Source organism: Oncorhynchus mykiss, unplaced genomic scaffold, assembly GCF_013265735.2.
Source record: "Oncorhynchus mykiss isolate Arlee unplaced genomic scaffold, USDA_OmykA_1.1 un_scaffold_195, whole genome shotgun sequence".
In the NCBI taxonomy this organism is placed as follows: Eukaryota; Metazoa; Chordata; class Actinopteri; order Salmoniformes; family Salmonidae; genus Oncorhynchus; species Oncorhynchus mykiss.
Genome location: NW_023493678.1, coordinates 800,688 through 817,877, shown reverse-complemented (window position 1 = coordinate 817,877; position 17,190 = coordinate 800,688). Strand labels below are relative to the sequence as shown.

The 17,190-nt window shown below is 44.5% G+C and overlaps 1 protein-coding gene across 1 annotated transcript; it reads left to right on the top strand.

Moving 5' to 3' along the window:
• The first annotated feature begins 5,937 nt into the window (after window positions 1-5,937).
• Window positions 5,938-10,251, top strand: LOC110512260. Its single transcript, XM_036972780.1, has 4 exons — window positions 5,938-6,104; window positions 6,546-9,564; window positions 9,747-9,828; window positions 10,013-10,251. Exons 1-4 carry the CDS (start codon window positions 6,007-6,009, stop codon window positions 10,129-10,131), a joined length of 3,318 nt encoding a protein of 1,105 aa, XP_036828675.1. The 5' UTR covers window positions 5,938-6,006; the 3' UTR covers window positions 10,132-10,251.
• The last annotated feature ends 6,939 nt before the right edge of the window (window positions 10,252-17,190 follow it).

Sequence of the window (17,190 nt, the reverse complement as noted above, 5' to 3'; positions counted from 1 at the left end):
AAGATTCAGTAGATGGTATCGAGTACAGTATATACATATGAGATGAGTATGTAAACAAAGTGGCATAGTGATACATGTATTACAAAGATGCAGTAGATGATATAGAGTACAGTATATACGTATACATATGAGATGAATAATGTAGGGTATGTAAACATTATATTAAGTAGCATTGTTTAAAGTGGCTAGTGATATATTTTACATCAATTCCCATCAATTCCCATTATTAAAGTGGCTGGAGTTGAGTCAGTGTGTTGGCAGCAGCCACTCAATGTTAGTGGTGGCTGTTTAACAGTCTGATGGCCTTGAGATAGAGACTGAAAAACAGCTTCTCGGTCCCAGCTTTGATGCACCTGTACTGACCTCACCTTCTGGATGATTGTGGGGTGAACAGGCAGTGGCTCGGGTGGATGAAGTTTATGGCCTTCCTGTGACATCGGGTGGTGTAGGTGTCCTGGAGGGCAGGTAGTTTGCCCCCGGTGATCCGTTGTGCAGACCTCACTACCCTCTGGAGAGCCTTACGGTTGTGGGCGGAGCAGTTGCCGTACCAGGCGGTGATACAGCCCGACAGGATGCTCTCGATTGTGCATCTGTAGAAGTTTGTGAGTGCTTTTGGTGACAAGCCAAATTTCTTCAGCTCCTGAGGTTGAAGAGGTGCTGCTGCGCCTTCTTCACGATGCTGTCTGTGTGGGTGGACCAATTCAGTTTGTCTGTGATGTGTACGCCGAGGAACTTAAAACTTACTACCCGCTCCACTACTGTCCCATCGATGTGGATAGGGGGGTGTTCCCTCTGCTGTTTCCTGAAGTCCACAATCATCTCCTTAGTTTTGTTGACGTTGAGTGTGAGGTTATTTTCCTGACACCACATTCCGAGGGCCCTCACCTCCTCCTGTAGACCGTCTCGTCGTTGTTGGTAATCAAGCCTACCACTGTTGTGTCGTCCGCAAACTTGATGATTGAGTTGGAGGCGTGCGTGGCCACGCAGTCGTGGGTGAAAAGGGAGTACAGGAGAGGGCTCTGAACGCACCCTTGTGGGGCCCCAGTGTTGAGGATCAGCGGGGTGGAGATGTTGTTACCTACCCTCACCACCTGGGGGCGGCCCGTCAGGAAGTCCAGTACCCAGTTGCACAGGGCGGGGTCGAGACCCAGGGTCTCGAGCTTGATGACGAGTTTGGAGGGTACTATGGTGTTAAATGCTGAGCTGTAGTCGATGAACAGCATTCTCACATAGGTATTCCTCTTGTCCAGATGGGTTAGGGCAGTGTGCAGTGTGGTTGAGATTGCATCATCTGTGGACCTATTTGGGCGGTAAGCAAATTGGAGTGGGTCTAGGGTGTCAGGTAGGGTGGAGGTGATATGGTCCTTGACTAGTCTCTCAAAGCACTTCATGATGACGGAACTGAGTGCTACGGGGCGGTAGTCGTTTAGCTCAGTTAACTTAGCTTTCTTGGGAACAGGAACAATGGTGGCCCTCTTGAAGCATGTGGGAACAGCAGACTGGGATAAGGATTGATTGAATATGTCCGTAAACACACCAGCCAGCTGGTCTGCGCATGCTCTGCGGGCGCGGCTGGGGATGCCGTCTGGGCCTGCAGCCTTGCGAGGGTTAACACGTTTAAATGTTTTACTCACCTCGGCTGCAGTGAAGGAGAGTCCGCATGTTTTGGTTGCGGGCCGTGTCAGTGGCACTGTAATGTCCTCAACGCGGGCAAAAAAGTTATTTAGTCTGCCTGGGAGCAAGACATCCTGGTCCGTGACTGGGCTGGTTTTCTTTTTGTAATCCGTGATTGACTGTAGACCCTGCCACATACCTCTTGTGTCTGAGCCGTTGAATTGTGATTCTACTTTGTCTCTATACTGACGCTTAGCTTGTTTGATTGCGTTGCGGAGGGAATAGCTACACTGTTTGTATTCGTCATGTTTCCGGTCACCTAGCCCTGATTAAAAGCAGTGGTTCGCGCTTTCAGTTTCACGCGAATGCTGCCATCAATCCACGGTTTCTGGTTTGGGAATGTTTTAATCGTTGCTGTGGGAACGATATCTTCAAAGCACGTTCTAATGAACTCGCTCACCGAATCAGCGTATTCGTCAATGTTGTTGTTTGATGCAGCCTTAGGCAGGCAATGTAAATTTACAGTGTATATTTACAATGTATATTTACGTGGTGCATAACATTATCTCATATCACATGCATGGCAATGTAACGGATGTGAAACGCTAGCTTAGTTAGCGGTGGTTCGCGCTAAATAGTGTTTCAATCGGTGACGTCACTTGCTCTGAGACCTTGAAGTAGTGGTCCCCCTTGCTCTGCAAGGGCCGCGACTTTTGTGGAGTGATGGGTCACGACGCTTCGTGGGTGACTGTTGTTGCTGTGTGCAGAGGGCTTTTGTGGAGCGATGGGTAACGATGCTTCGAGGGTGACTGTTGTTGATGTGTGCAGAGGGTCCTTGGTTCGCGCCCGGGTATGGGCGAGGGGACGGTCTAAAGTTATACTGTAACAGCAAGACTTGATGTAATTAGATGCTCTGGACAGATCCCACCCTCCTTCCCCAACACATGTAGAATGCTTAGAAACCACCAGAAACCTGTGAAATAGATCAACAGATGATGTTTTATCTCCTCTCAAGGTCTGTTGATTTACAGTATCTCAGAATCAGGAACTGTCATATCCCATGTGATATGTCAAAACAAGTTGATACATGGTGCATTGGGTTTGTATTTGTATTTATTGTGGATCCCCTTTAGCTGCAGCAGCTACTCTTCATGGGGTCCAGTAAAATGAAGGCAGTTATACAATTGTAAAAACATTCCCGATACATTAACAACAGATTTCACATAATCCATGTTCCTGTTTGATTTCGGGGTAGGCTGTCAACAGCACGTACTGTGACACTATGATATATATTCTGATTAGACATATCTGACGTCATGTATTTGATATCTTTATGTGAAGGTTAACGTCCATATTGACATCAGTTCATTGTGTTTGAGGACGGTTCACTGACGGGTTTTCAACGGATACGATTAGACGAGTTTAACAGTTACAGAATAGCTGCAGTATCAGAGGCGCAGAGCCTTAATTAACGGGCTACACATAATGGCTGACGACAGCCAGGTAAGGTTCATTTTAGCCTACGAGCTTTACAGTTGTCCTAATTCCATCTTGTTCTAATGGCAAGTCTGCCTTAAGTGCAGAAACTATGGTTGATATTAGAAAATAAGTATGATTGGAAGTTTAGGCAAGTAATTCCAATTGGGGAATTGTTGTGGGATGTTAGCCTACCATATTGCGCGTGTAACATTCGTGCCATGGAGGATTGTGCAGGCCGGCAGGTTGCTACAGGATCCTAGTATCATGTATGTTATAGGGATCAGATCTGGCTGACTTTTTCACCTGAACTGCTCATTGGCTGTCCATAATGAGCCCAGCGAGCAGGATGTGTAGCTGGGCTCTGCAATAATTAGCTCCCAGAGCAATTACAAATAACTATTCTTGTTTTAAAAGTGTCATTACAACTAGCAACATGACGGTCAGTCACCTCTAAGCAGGACTCAGTAGAAACGCTATGTGTTGGATTTGCCCATGTCTCGCTAAATTAACCTAGCTACCATAACAGCCGTGGAGAATTTATACTACAGTTTTAAGGGATCTCTCTGAAGGTTTTAGATGATACAGTGGTGCTTCGTCCTCTGGATGAAGAACCATACATCTCGGCTTGGCTTCATTGCATTATTATTTGGGGAACGTTGACATGCCATTTGTGTTGACGGATGGATGAAAATAATGTAATTATAGTATCGTTATACATAGGCTAGCAGGAAAATCCGCATGAGATATCCATAGAGCTGAGCCCTGCTCCATTTCAGCACCATGCCGCGGTCTCAGGTGCTGCCCAGACTCGAAACATTTCAGCGAAATGGGACGGTCCCCTGATGCCAAGAAACGTGTCAGCTCTATGCAGCGGACAGCTCCACAGTGCTGAAATAGTTCAAGCCCCCTTGAACGTCTGATTTGAAATTATTCTGCAAGTGGTTATAATTTATTGCACGTCCTAGTTTTGCAGCTTTGCAACCTCAGAATTATAGCTAATGGATGGCAGCGAGTTACGTTTTTGTGCATGGTGATGAATGACGATGCATGATAAACCATAAATTAAACGCAAAAACGTGCACTTAGACATATTTTCGTTTGGCAGAACTTTGACAAGCTTTGATTTGTTTTCTAATGAAATTGACAATTCATATAGATATTAGACTTAGGCCTAATTGTGACATCACGTGTGTATGACATCTTTGAAGAATGCTCTGGCTTCAGCCAATCGGAATCGAGTATTCAACAATGCTTTGGCATAATTCAAGGACGTTCATATTCACTTCAGTTGTCTGCCGATGGTTCACTGACGTTTTTTCAAAGGAGGTATTAGTATTTCCTCTAAACAGCCTACAACAATAAGCTACTCATCATGTCAGATGACAGCAAGGTATGGTTCATTTGCCTATTTTGAGTTTAGAGGAGAAATTACTAACAATATCACTAACACAGCAATAGGTCTCACTGGTTTGATCCATGGCCTGAAATCTGACCACTATTGCCGTTTTGTTTAAAATAGGAGCGAATAAGTTGTTTCATAAAGTCACAACCTAGGACTGATATTGACCTCTTATTTATCCACCAGAGCGTGAAATGGGAGGATCCCCCGGATGACCAAAATAAAGTCGTGGAGAACATGAAGGAAACAGAGACACATGAGACCAACAAGAACAGGACAGGAGGCAAGGTAAGAAATATGCTGTCCTTTACACATGCTCTGCCTACTTAGGCACAGATCTAGGATTAGTTTACTATCACTAAATCCTAGCCTTAAAGCATTAGGAGGAGACGCTACACTGACCTTAGATCTGCTATTAGACCTATAATCTGTTGTCATGTAGGCTAAACGTAAGTCCAGTGGCGGTGCCAAGAAGACTTCCGTGGAGGAGGACAGCAGCATTGGTGCAGGTCCGAGATTACTTCATGTTGGGTGCAGGTTGTGTTCAAATTTATCAGCACCGATCTGAGTAGATAGTATCTATATAGGTGAAAGCAATATAGTGGAGGCCCGCAGAGAGATGTGCTTTTACCTGTCCAGTGCAATCCAATCCCTAAAGGTGAAGGAAATTAGGGATCAAGTTCAGATTCAACTTTAGATTTCTCTTTGCGGTTTCCCAGAGTCTTCTCAGACACCCGGGTGTGGTTTCCGGGAAAGGGGATCTATCATTGAGCAGCTGGAGAAGGAGGCTCAGAGGACTCTAATGCCTTCTCTCAAGATTGGGACATGCTGTGCCCCAATCCTCCTCTCCTTCCTGAGGAGTCTAACTGATGAGCAAGTCCCATGTCTTTTTCCAACCTCACATACAATAACTCTGAATTTATAGTCATAGTTCACCTTCTAACCACAAATGGGATTTCAAACACTACACCTAACCCTAACATCACTGTAACCACACACCTAACTCTTCCTGTAAATCAAGAACAAAATATCTCATGGACTTGCTAATTGCTTAAATAAATACACGTTTATTTTCCCTGACATGGCTATCTAGTGACTCCACTAACTCAACACCAGTGTGCAGGTAAAATATGTTTCCTTTCTTTTCTTTTCTCTAGCCAATGGAGAGTGATTCAGCAGGGCATGAAAAATAATGTAAGTCTCTCCACATAAGGTTCTGGTCAAAAGTTGTGCGCTATATAGGGAATGGTGTCATGGAATTGCTTGATTGACAAAAACATTACTCTGTTTGTTGGCCATAGCTCACATTCGAGCAGCTCTCCATGCTGTGTCTGAAGATTGTTAAAGTCGTGACCCAGACAGCCCTCCGCATTCTCCTACCAGCGCTAGCTCGTATCATGGGGGTGAACCTGAGGAGTGGGGCAACCTCCCCAGAATCCCAGTGCTCTCTGACAGGGTCTGAGGATTCCTTAGGCGGTCTGGATGAGAGAGAGAAAAGGCTGCTGATCAGTGAGATGAACTACTGGACTAAGGAGAGGAGGAGGAATGGCAGTGCAGGATGCCGCCAAAAATCCACTCGCAGAACCTCATCACCATGCTGTTCGCCTAAGAGGTATGTTCACAGCAATATTTCAACATAATAATTGCAAGACCTGATCCATACTTATCATGAATTATTAACTTGGAATTCACACCTTGTAGTTTTAAGTTCTGGTCAGAAATGTTGCCACTGGGGGGGGGGGGGGGGGGGGGGGGGGGCGGGGGGGGGGTGGGTCCAGGTGAAAGTCATTTTTAACTGGGTAAGCCATGAAGTCATCTATGAATAAATAGATCAGGTACATGCCTTTCAGAAATAATCATAATCTGATGTCGTACAAACATAAAAATCAGGCAAAAAATCATGTCAGTTGGCTTTAGGCTTCTAGAACTACGGTGGTATGAGAAGTAATCCATCATTGCTCTAATTTGGTTTTCAGGCTCACTAATGACCCAGATTAGATACAGTTGGTTACATTTGCATGGCTTAAGTGGTGATTGTGTGTTTATCTTCAAGGTCCCAGACCTCATTGCAGAGCTTGCCTGCAACTAGAGAGGCTCCCCTCATGGAGCCTCTGAAGGCTCTTTTTGGGGTAACGGAAGAGAGCCTTCTGATATCCCTGGTTGAGGGTCACTCCAACCCCACCTCCTCCAGCTCCTCCGAGTTGAGCTGTGCTATCGTGGGGGAGGTGGTACACCAGCTTAACTCTGGCCTCTCAGTGGCCATTCAGGCCAGCCCGGGGAGTTGCCCCCCTATGGACAGTCAGGACATAGCAGCAGGCAAGGAGGTCATTCGGGTAGCCTCGGTTCAGATCCTGGCCCAGCTACAGAGCCAAACATCTGAGCCAGAGTGGGTAGGGTTTATCGAGCCCCTCATGGACCCTGTGACCGATGATGTGCTGGAGGCCATTGTCGGCACAATGGACAAAATGGCACAGGACTTCAACATCCTATTGGATCTGGCCAAGAAGATGACAATCTTGGGGTCTAAATTTCTGACCAATCTTCAATGTGACCTAGATGTTGAGTGTCCATCTGGGAAGGAAGGGACCACTCACTTTCTCAAAGAGACTGGATCCTCTACCAGTGTGGTGGCCAGAAAGATTCAGACCCTCTCTAGCCCCGACTTTCAGTCTAAAGCCCTGAAGGCGGTGAGCACCATCCTTACAAGGAAAGTCAGCAGCTCTTCTGGCATGGCTCCTTCCTCTAGGCCTTCTAGTGCTGCTCCTAGCCTTACTGAAGCCCCGCTGAATACCAGCTGCACAGCCCTGACATCTGTAACCTCCACTGCCACAGTGATTGTTAAGGCATTTGTGGGAGGCATGGAGACGATAGCATCATTTGAAGACACATGTGAAGCAGTTGATTGGCCAGTTCCTGTAAATGACCACAAAACAGGGTCTTCACAGAAGATAACCTTCTCTCTAGCCGGCACACTCTATGGCCGTATACGAGCAAAGCTGAGGGACCTTTTAACTCTAGCCGCTCGAGAAGAAGGTGTGGCTAAGGATGCTTCTCTTCGGGAGTCTTCAGACACCCTGGAAAAGGCAACTGTTTCAACTGTTGAGGTCCAGTTACCCAGCACCGAACACAGTAGAGTTCCCAGAGAGAGCCAACCAATACCAGCTCTCTGTCTCTCCAATCTGGATACCAGTACTCAAGAAGTTCTTAGCAGTGTTTTTTCCATCTACAAGTCAGAGTTATCAAAAGTGGAGAGTAAATCCTTAGCCGTTGTCAGTTCATCTGATGAGTCCCTAGAGGCTTGTTGGTTTGTTGATGGTGTCCTATCAAAGCTTGATGACTATACTATTTCCCAGTCACCCTCACCCAATGAAGACTTGAGCGTGAGTACTCAATATTCTCAACTGAGCTCAGAAGGGAGTGTCAGAATCACAGAGTCCTCAACTAGTCTGATTCAGAGCATTAAGAAGCTCTCTTGCAATGACTTTCAGACTCAGGCAGAAGAGGCAGTGAGTAAAGTGCTGATGAGATCCAGTCATTCCTTTATCACACAGATCAGCCATACTGGTCTTCAGAAAAGTCTGCAGGCTGGCTTATCATCTAGCTCACCATCAGAGATCCATGTCCTTTCAGAATCCATGTCCTCCATGTCCTCTGAGAATACAGCCTCTGGATTAGTGGAAACCTTTGTCAAAGGAATGGCGACTATTTTCCAGAAAAATGAGTCCACTGACACTGTGCTACTGGAAAGAAGTGGGAGAGTTTCACAGTGCTCCCACGGGGGCTCCCAACTGGATTATACTGAATTGAGTGTTAAAATATCAGAGGAGAAGCTTTGGTCAACAGCTAAGAACATCTGCGTCAGTATGAAGAACACACTTAAGGATTTCTTCACAGGGCTGAAGCCATCCGGATCCGAAAGGACAGAAATGGCTTCTTCCAAAGAGACCCTTGGGGAAATCCTGGTTGCTATCCAGAGTGAAATCTCAAACTTCGGGCGAATGAAGGATTCCAGGGAGCTCCTTCAGATCAATGATATGGTAGGAACTATGCTGAAGGAGATTGAGAAAAGTGAGGATGACAGTGAACAAGTCTGCCAAGACATCCCTCGAACCTGTTCATCTTTATCCACTTCTTTAAATGGTCGTAGTTCCTTGTCCAGCTCTTCAAAGGGTCCTAGGTCAGAGTGTGAGTTAGAGATCAACCTCCCTGGCACTCCCATCCCTGACGAAGTGCCTTTTGATCTGACCTGCCCCATCGTCAGGAGCTCCTGCATCGACACCAGGGACTCTAAAATGCCAGAGATTTCTACAAGTGACCTAAAGACAAAGATGATGGCACACACAGATGAACCCCTGCATCGTAACAGTCCAATGACTGACAGCAGCCGACCACCGAGTGCTAAAGTCTCTTTTCGATCCTCCACTCCGTCTTTCACCAGCAAGGGAACCTCTTTGGTACCAAAGGGAGAGGGGATTGACATTGAAGAGAAGGAGGTGTGTATCCCCAGCAGCTCTGGCCATCTGAGGGAGCTCTTAATCATCCCGGACATCAGCAGTGCCACTGCATTCCCACTGCAGTACTTGATGGACTCCAGCAAAGATGATGGCATCTGTTTTGTCACCATACTGGTGATAAGGTTGCTATCGGAGATCAGACCCTCAGCCCTAGATGGACCCTCCCAACAGGCAGCAGATCTGACAGAAACATCTCAGCAACTCATCAGACAAGTCCTGTCTGAGTTCTGTGCTGCATCCAGATTATCCAGGACACAGGCATATTCCCAGAACCTGAACATCCAAAGGGTGTTCAGAGGTGTACATAAAAACCTCATGGAGGAGTTTGGCTCTTATAACACCCTGGAAGCAGCTATGTCCTCCCAGGACCCTGCATTTGACAGAGTCCTGGTAAAGTCCTTGACCCAGCAGCTGGTGCAGGGACGCAAGGAGGCGTCAAGACCAGCTTCTGCTGCAACAAACCCATCAGACCAGGCTGAGATGGAGAGGGGGGCTGAGCAGAAAGCAAGAAGGAGCTTCCTTTGCTTTTCAATGACCAAACTCAGGATCAACTTCAAGGTATAGCAGGGAGTTAGCATTTGTTTTTTGTTCCAGTTAGGTGCTGATGTTATTGATGTGGCTATGATAAGACAAATACATGAAATAAATATTTTTTATTCACCACTAAATTGTTGCCTTGGATTCAGAAGTGTTCCATTTATTTATTCTCTGTACCATTTTCTTTACCTTTCTTCTGTTAGCGTTCCAAGAGAGGAAACAAAAAGGACTGCCATTCAGTCCAGGACCAGACTGAGATTCGCTCTACTGATGGACATTGGATAGGTAAGGATGTTTTAGAGCTCTGCTATAGCTTGTAGTTTTGTTTAGGTGTGTGTTAGAAACATAGGAATGCCTACCAAACTCATAGCACTGTTATTTTTCAACGTTACTATACTGCATCTCTCTCTCTCTCTCTCTCTCTCTCTCTCTCTCTCTCTTACCCCATCAATTTCTCTTGTGTTTCTAGCTCCAGTTGGAGAGGGTTCTCCCTCCAAATCTCAGCCTGTCAAAAAACGATCCTTGATTGTCAGGGTCTTTTCAGCAATGATGAAGCCATTCAGGCGCTTCACCAAGAAGAACCTGTAACCTGTTACGCTGCATGAAGAACTACGTTTGTAACAGCAAGACTTTTGACAAGAGGAATTTCTGCATGTCTAACCTTTCAAAGTCTATTTGATCAAATAAATGCCAATGATTTTACAAGAATTTCAAGTGTTTTGGAAGATTGATAATACTGAAGCAGATTTTCTCAGAGAAATGCACTAGTTCCCCCTTGGTTACACATTTATTGTTCAGCTTTTGAGTTGGCAGGACATAGGGCGTCAGGTAGCCTTGTGGTTAGAGCATTGGGCCAGTAACCGAAAGGTTGCTAGGTCAGATCCCTGAGCTGGCCATGTAAAAATATGTTGTTCTGCTCCTGAACAAGGTAGTTAACCCACTGTTCCTAAGCTGTCATTGTAAATAAGAATTTGTTCTGAACTGACTTGTCTAGGAAAATAAATAAAATAACCACAGCTTGACTCTAATACAATAGTTGCTGCCTAGACTGTCAGATAACCAGATGTTCTCTATTAATTTAGTTAGATTGGTAAGAGCTTATTAGCAGCAAGGGGAAAACACATAGAGGAGAATTAGCTATCTGCAGCTAGATCAACCCTCTGAGATGCTTTCTATATTTTTTTAAATATTATTTTTTATTTCACCTTTATTTAACCAGGTAGGCAAGTTGAGAACAAGTTCTCATTTACAATTGCGACCTGGCCAAGATAAAGCAAAGCAGTTCGACACATATAACGACACAGAGTTACACATGGAGTAAAACAAACATACAGTCAATAATACAGTATAAACAAGTCTATATACGATGTGAGCAAATAAGGTGCGATAAGGGAGGTAAAGGCAAAAAAAAGCCATGGTGGCAAAGTAAATACAATATAGCAAGTAAAACACTGGAATGGTAGATTTGCAGTGGAAGAATGTGCAAAGTAGAAGTAAAAAATAATGGGGTGCAAAGGAGCTAAATAAATAAATAAATAAAATAAAATAAATACAGTAGGAAAAGAGGTAGTTGATTGGGCTAAATTATAGGTGGGCTATGTACAGGTGCAGTACTCTGTGAGCTGCTCTGATAGTTGGTGCTTAAAGCTAGTGAGGGAGATAAGTGTTTCCAGTTTCAGAGATTTTTGTAGTTCGTCCCAGTCATTGGCAGCAGAGAACTGGAAGGAGAGGTGGCCAAAGAAAGAATTGGTTTTGGGGGTGACCAGAGAGATATACCTGCTGGAGCGCGTGCTACAGGTGGGTGATAATATGGTGACCAGCGAGCTGAGATAAGGGGGGACTTTACCTAGCAGGGTCTTGTAGATGACATGGAGCCAGTGGGTTTGGCGACGAGTATGAAGCGAGGGCCAGCCAATGAGAGCGTACAGGTCGCAATGATGGGTAGTACAGTGCCTTGCGAAAGTATTCGGCCCCCTTGAACTTTGCGACCTTTTGCCACATTTCAGGCTTCAAACATAAAGATATAAAACTGTATTTTTTTGTGAAGAATCAAAAACAAGTGGGACACAATCATGAAGTGGAACGACATTTATTGGATATTTCAAACTTTTTTAACAAATCAAAAACTGAAAAATTGGGCGTGCAAAATGATTCAGCCCCTTTACTTTCAGTGCAGCAAACTCTCTCCAGAAGTTCAGTGAGGATCTCTGAATGATCCAATGTTGACCTAAATGACTAATGATGATAAATACAATCCACCTGTGTGTAATCAAGTCTCCGTATAAATGCACCTGCACTGTGATAGTCTCAGAGGTCCGTTAAAAGCGCAGAGAGCATCATGAAGAACAAGGAACACACCAGGCAGGTCCGAGATACTGTTGTGAAGAAGTTTAAAGCCGGATTTGGATACAAAAAGATTTCCCAAGCTTTAAACATCCCAAGGAGCACTGTGCAAGCGATAATATTGAAATGGAAGGAGTATCAGACCACTGCAAATCTATCAAGACCTGGCCGTCCCTCTAAACTTTCAGCTCATACAAGGAGAAGACTGATCAGAGATGCAGCCAAGAGGCCTATGATCACTCTGGATGAACTGCAGAGATCTACAGCTGAGGTGGGAGACTCTGTCCATAGGTCAACAATCAGTCGTATATTGCACAAATCTGGCCTTTATGGAAGAGTGGCAAGAAGAAAGCCATTTCTTAAAGATATTCATAAAAAGTGTAATTTAAAGTTTGCCACAAGCCACCTGGGAGACACTCCAAACATGTGGAAGAAGGTGCTCTGGTCAGATGAAACCAAAATGTAACGTTTTGCATTGTTGCCAAAAAGTTATGTTTGGCGTAAAAGCAACACAGCTGAACACACCATCCCCACTGTCAAACATGGTGGTGGCAGCATCATGGTTTGGGCCTGCTTTTCTTCAGCAGGGACAGGGAAGATGGTTAAAATTGATGGGAAGATGGATGGAGCCAAATACAGGACCATTCTGGAAGAAAACCCAAGAATCTGTGGAAAGAACTGAAAACTGCTGTTCACAAATGCTCTCCATCCAACCTCACTGAGCTCGAGCTGTTTTGCAAGGAGGAATGGGAAAAAATTTCAGTCTCTCGATGTGCAAAACTGATAGAGACATACCCCAAGCGACTAACAGCTGTAATCGCAGCAAAAGGTGGCGCTACAAAGTATTAACTTAAGGGGGCTGAATAATTTTACACGCCCAATTTTTCAGTTTTTGATTTGTTAAAAAAGTTTGAAATATCCAATAAATGTCGTTCCACTTCATGATTGTGTCCCACTTGTTGTTGATTCTTCACAAAAAAATACAGTTTTATATCTTTATGTTTGAAGCCTGAAATGTGGCAAAAGGTCGCAAAGTTCAAGGGGGCCGAATACTTTCGCAAGGCACTGTATATGGGGCTTTGGTGACAAAACGGATTGCACTGTGATAGACTGCATCCAATTTGTTGAGTAGGGTTTTGGAGGCTATTTTGTAAATGACAAGGATTGGTAGGATGGTCAGTTTTACAAGGGTATGTTTGGCAGCATGAGTGAAGGATGCTTTGTTGCGAAATAGGAAGCCAATTCTAGATTTAACTTTGGATTGGAGATGTTTGATGTGGGTCTGGAAGGAGAGTTTACAGTCTAACCAGACACCTAGATATTTGTAGTGTCCACGTATTCTAAGTCAGAGCCGTCCAGAGTAGTGATGTTGGACAGGCGGGCAGGTGCAGGCAGCGATCGGTTGAAGAGCATGCATTTAGTTTTACTTGTATTTAAGAGCAATTGGAGGCCACGGAAGTAGAGTTGTATGGCATTGAAGCTTGCCTGGAGGGTTGTTAACACAGTGTCCAAAGAAGGGCCAGAGACTCACCAGCAGCAAGAGCGACATCATTGATGTATACAGAGAAAAGAGTCAGTCCAAGAATTGAACCCTGTGGCACCCCCATAGAGACTGCCAGAGGTCCGGACAGCAGACCCTCCGATTTGCCACACTGAACTCTATCAGAGAAGTAGTTGGTGAATCAGGCGAGGCAATCTTTTGAGAAACCAAGGCTGTCGAGTCTGCCGATGAGGATGTGGTGATTGACAGAGTCGAAAGCCTTGGCCAGATCAATGAATACGGCTGCACAGTACTGTTTCTTATCGATGGCGTTTAGGACCTTGCGCGTGGCTGAGGTGCACCCATGACCAGCTCTGAAACCAGATTGCATAGCAGAGAAGGTATGGTGAGATTCCATTGTTTTCATACTGTTTTTATTTATTTACTTTTCTGCTCTTTTGCACACCAGTATCTTTACCTGCACATGACCAGCTGATCATTTATCACTCCAGTGTTAATCTGCTAAATTGTAATTATTCGCCTACCTCCTCATGCCTTTTGCACACAATGTAAAGTGCCTTGCGAAAGTATTCGGCCCCCTTGAACTTTGCGACCTTTTGCCACATTTCAGGCTTCAAACATAAAGATATAAAACTGTATTTTTTTATGAAGAATCAACAACAAGTGGGACACAATCATGAAGTGGAACGACATTTATTGGATATTTCAAACTTTTTTAACAAATCAAAAACTGAAAAATTGGGCGTGCAAAATTATTCAGCCCCTTTACTTTCAGTGCAGCAAACTCTCTCCAGAAGTTCAGTAAGGATCTCTGAATGATCCAATGTTGACCTAAATGACTAATGATGATAAATACAATCCACCTGTGTGTAATCAAGTCTCCGTATAAATGCACCTGCACTGTGATAGTCTCAGAGGTCCGTTAAAAGCGCAGAGAGCATCATGAAGAACAAGGAACACACCAGGCAGGTCCGAGATACTGTTGTGAAGAAGTTTAAAGCCGGATTTGGATACAAAAAGATTTCCCAAGCTTTAAACATCCCAAGGAGCACTGTGCAAGCGATAATATTGAAATGGAAGGAGTATCAGACGACTGCAAATCTACCAAGACCTGGCCGTCCCTCTAAATTTTCAGCTCATACAAGGAGAAGACTGATCAGAGATGCAGCCAAGAGGCCCATGATCACTCTGGATGAACTGCAGAGATCTACAGCTGAGGTGGGAGACTCTGTCCATAGGACAACAATCAGTCGTATATTGCACAAATCTGGCCTTTATGGAAGAGTGGCAAGAAGAAAGCCATTTCTTAAAGATATCCATAAAAAGTGTCGTTTAAAGTTTGCCACAAGCCACCTGGGAGACACACCAAACATGTGGAAGAAGGTGCTCTGGTCAGATGAAACCAAAATTGAACTTTTTGGCAACAATACAAAACGTTATGTTTGGCGTAAAAGCAACACAGCTGAACACACCATCCCCACTGTCAAACATGGTGGTGGCAGCATCATGGTTTGGGCCTGCTTTTCTTCAGCAGGGACAGGGAAGATGGTTAAAATTGATGGGAAGATGGATGGAGCCAAATACAGGACCATTCTGGAAGAAAACCTGATGGAGTCTGCAAAAGACCTGAGACTGGGACGGAGATTTGTCTTCCAACAAGACAATGATCCAAAACATAAAGCAAAATCTACAATGGAATGGTTCAAAAATAAACATATCCAGGTGTTAGAATGGCCAAGTCAAAGTCCAGACCTGAGTCCAATCGAGAATCTGTGTAAAGAACTGAAAACTGCTGTTCACAAATGCTCTCCATCCAACCTCACTGAGCTCGAGCTGTTTTGCAAGGAGGAATGGGAAAAAAATTCAGTCTCTCGATGTGCAAAACTGATAGACACAATCCCCAGACGACTTACAGCTGTAATCGCAGCAAAAGGTGGCGCTACAAAGTATTAACTTAAGGGGGCTGAATAATTTTGCACGCCCAATTTTTCAGTTTTTGATTTGTTAAAAAAGTTTGAAATATCCAATAAATGTCGTTCCACTTCATGATTGTGTTCCACTTGTTGTTGATTCTTCACAAAAAAATACAGTTTTATATCTTTATGTTTGAAGCCTGAAATGTGGCAAAAGGTCGCAAAGTTCAAGGGGGCCGAATACTTTCGCAAGGCACTGTAGATACTCTTTTTTTCCTACTGTGTTATTGACTTGTTTATTGTTTACTCCATGTGTAACTCTGTGTTGTTGTCTGTTCACACTGCTATGCTTTATCTTGGCCAGGTCGCAGTTGTAAAAGTATTTAATCTCAACTAGCCTACCTGGTTAAATAAAGGTGAAATAAAATAAAAATAAAAATAAAAATCAGGCACATGACATAAAACCAGAAACCACAGCACAGAGGAAACCTCTGAGGGTCATAATGGCTGGTCCCATTAAACCTGGGGGAGGAGGAGTTTGAGCAGACCTCAGAGGACAGGAGCTGTCATGGTGTTAAGGACAGTAGATGAATCACCGCACTTTTTTGCTCTTGTTCCCTGTGTGTGTGTGTGTGTGTGTGTGTGTGTGTGTGTGTGTGTGCGTGCGTGCGTGCGTGCGTGCGTGCGTGCGTGCGTGCGTGCGTGCGTGCGTGCGTGTGTGTGTGTGTGTGTGTGTGTGTGTGTGTGTTTGACAGAGGTAGAAAGTGATGAAATACAGAATTGTGCGTTCGTTTGTTGTAGCTTTTTATTATTGTAATAGATCATTTTCATCCCTAGCTTTTTAAGAATGAGGCAAGATGAAGTCAAATTTCTCAAACAAGAAACATGGTTGACTGTTTCCCTTCAGTCGATTTCTCATTCTCTTGTAAAATAGCAATGATGCAAGCACTCTGATCTAGAAGCCAGTGAAAGCGAGAGGTTTTACAGCTAGTTTGTTCAGCTCAGGAAAGCCCCACGGCAGCACTTTGGAGTGTAGCATTGTGTTTTGATATCCTCATCTCCTTTGACAGAGTCTCCCGCATTCCGACAGAGCAGATAAAGCAGTACTGGGTAGAGCTGGTGGGGCTTTCAGAGTCAGTTTCATCTTTCTGCTCAGGCACAGGGCAGGCATCCTATGAAGTGTTTATCTCAGGAGTGCCTGATTTACCTCTGAACGGTGTCAAATGTGAGAGAAAGTGGGATCCGGGTGTTTTTTTACCGTTGTATGGATGTCTCTCTTTGACGAAGAAAAGCCTTGCCAATGAGAACCTTATTCCAGTCAGAGAGATATTATCAATATTTGTGTTGACACATACCCTACTGCTTCAGTCAGGATAGTATCACGGCTGGGGATTTGTTGTCATCTGTCTGAGACGGAGATACTGGTTGAGCAGAATACATTTAGAGGTACATTGGGAAAGAAAATCCTGCATGTATGAAAAAGCCCACCCTGTGGGTGTCACAACGTCTGCGGAAGTCGAAGCCTCTCCTTGTTCGGGTGGTGCTCGGAGGTCGAAGTCACCGGTCTTCTAGCCATCATTGATCCATTTTTCATTTTCCATTGGTTTTATCTTGTCTTACTATACACCTGGTTTCAATCCCATTCATTACCTGTTGTGTATTTAACCGTCTGTTTTCCCTCATGTCTTTGTCAGAGATTGTTTTATGTTCAGTATTCGTGTTTTGTATTTGGTGCGCGACGGGTCCTCGTACCCACTTTGTTTCATTGTATTTCATGGTTTTGGAGTTATGTGTTTTAAGTTATTAAACTACTCCATTCCACCAAGTTTTAATTATCCTGCGCCTGACTTCCCTGCCACCTATAAACACGACTGTGATAGAATCTCCGAC

Excerpts from the sequence above, each read along its gene's own strand:
- LOC110512260 (XM_036972780.1), top strand. The coding sequence starts at position 6,007 with ATGAACTACTGGACTAAGGAGAGGAGGAGGAATGGCAGTGCAGGATGC. Across the intron at positions 6,105-6,545 it reads CCATGCTGTTCGCCTAAGAG|GTCCCAGACCTCATTGCAGA; the intron begins GTATGTTCACAG and ends TTTATCTTCAAG. Across the intron at positions 9,565-9,746 it reads AACTCAGGATCAACTTCAAG|CGTTCCAAGAGAGGAAACAA; the intron begins GTATAGCAGGGA and ends TTCTTCTGTTAG.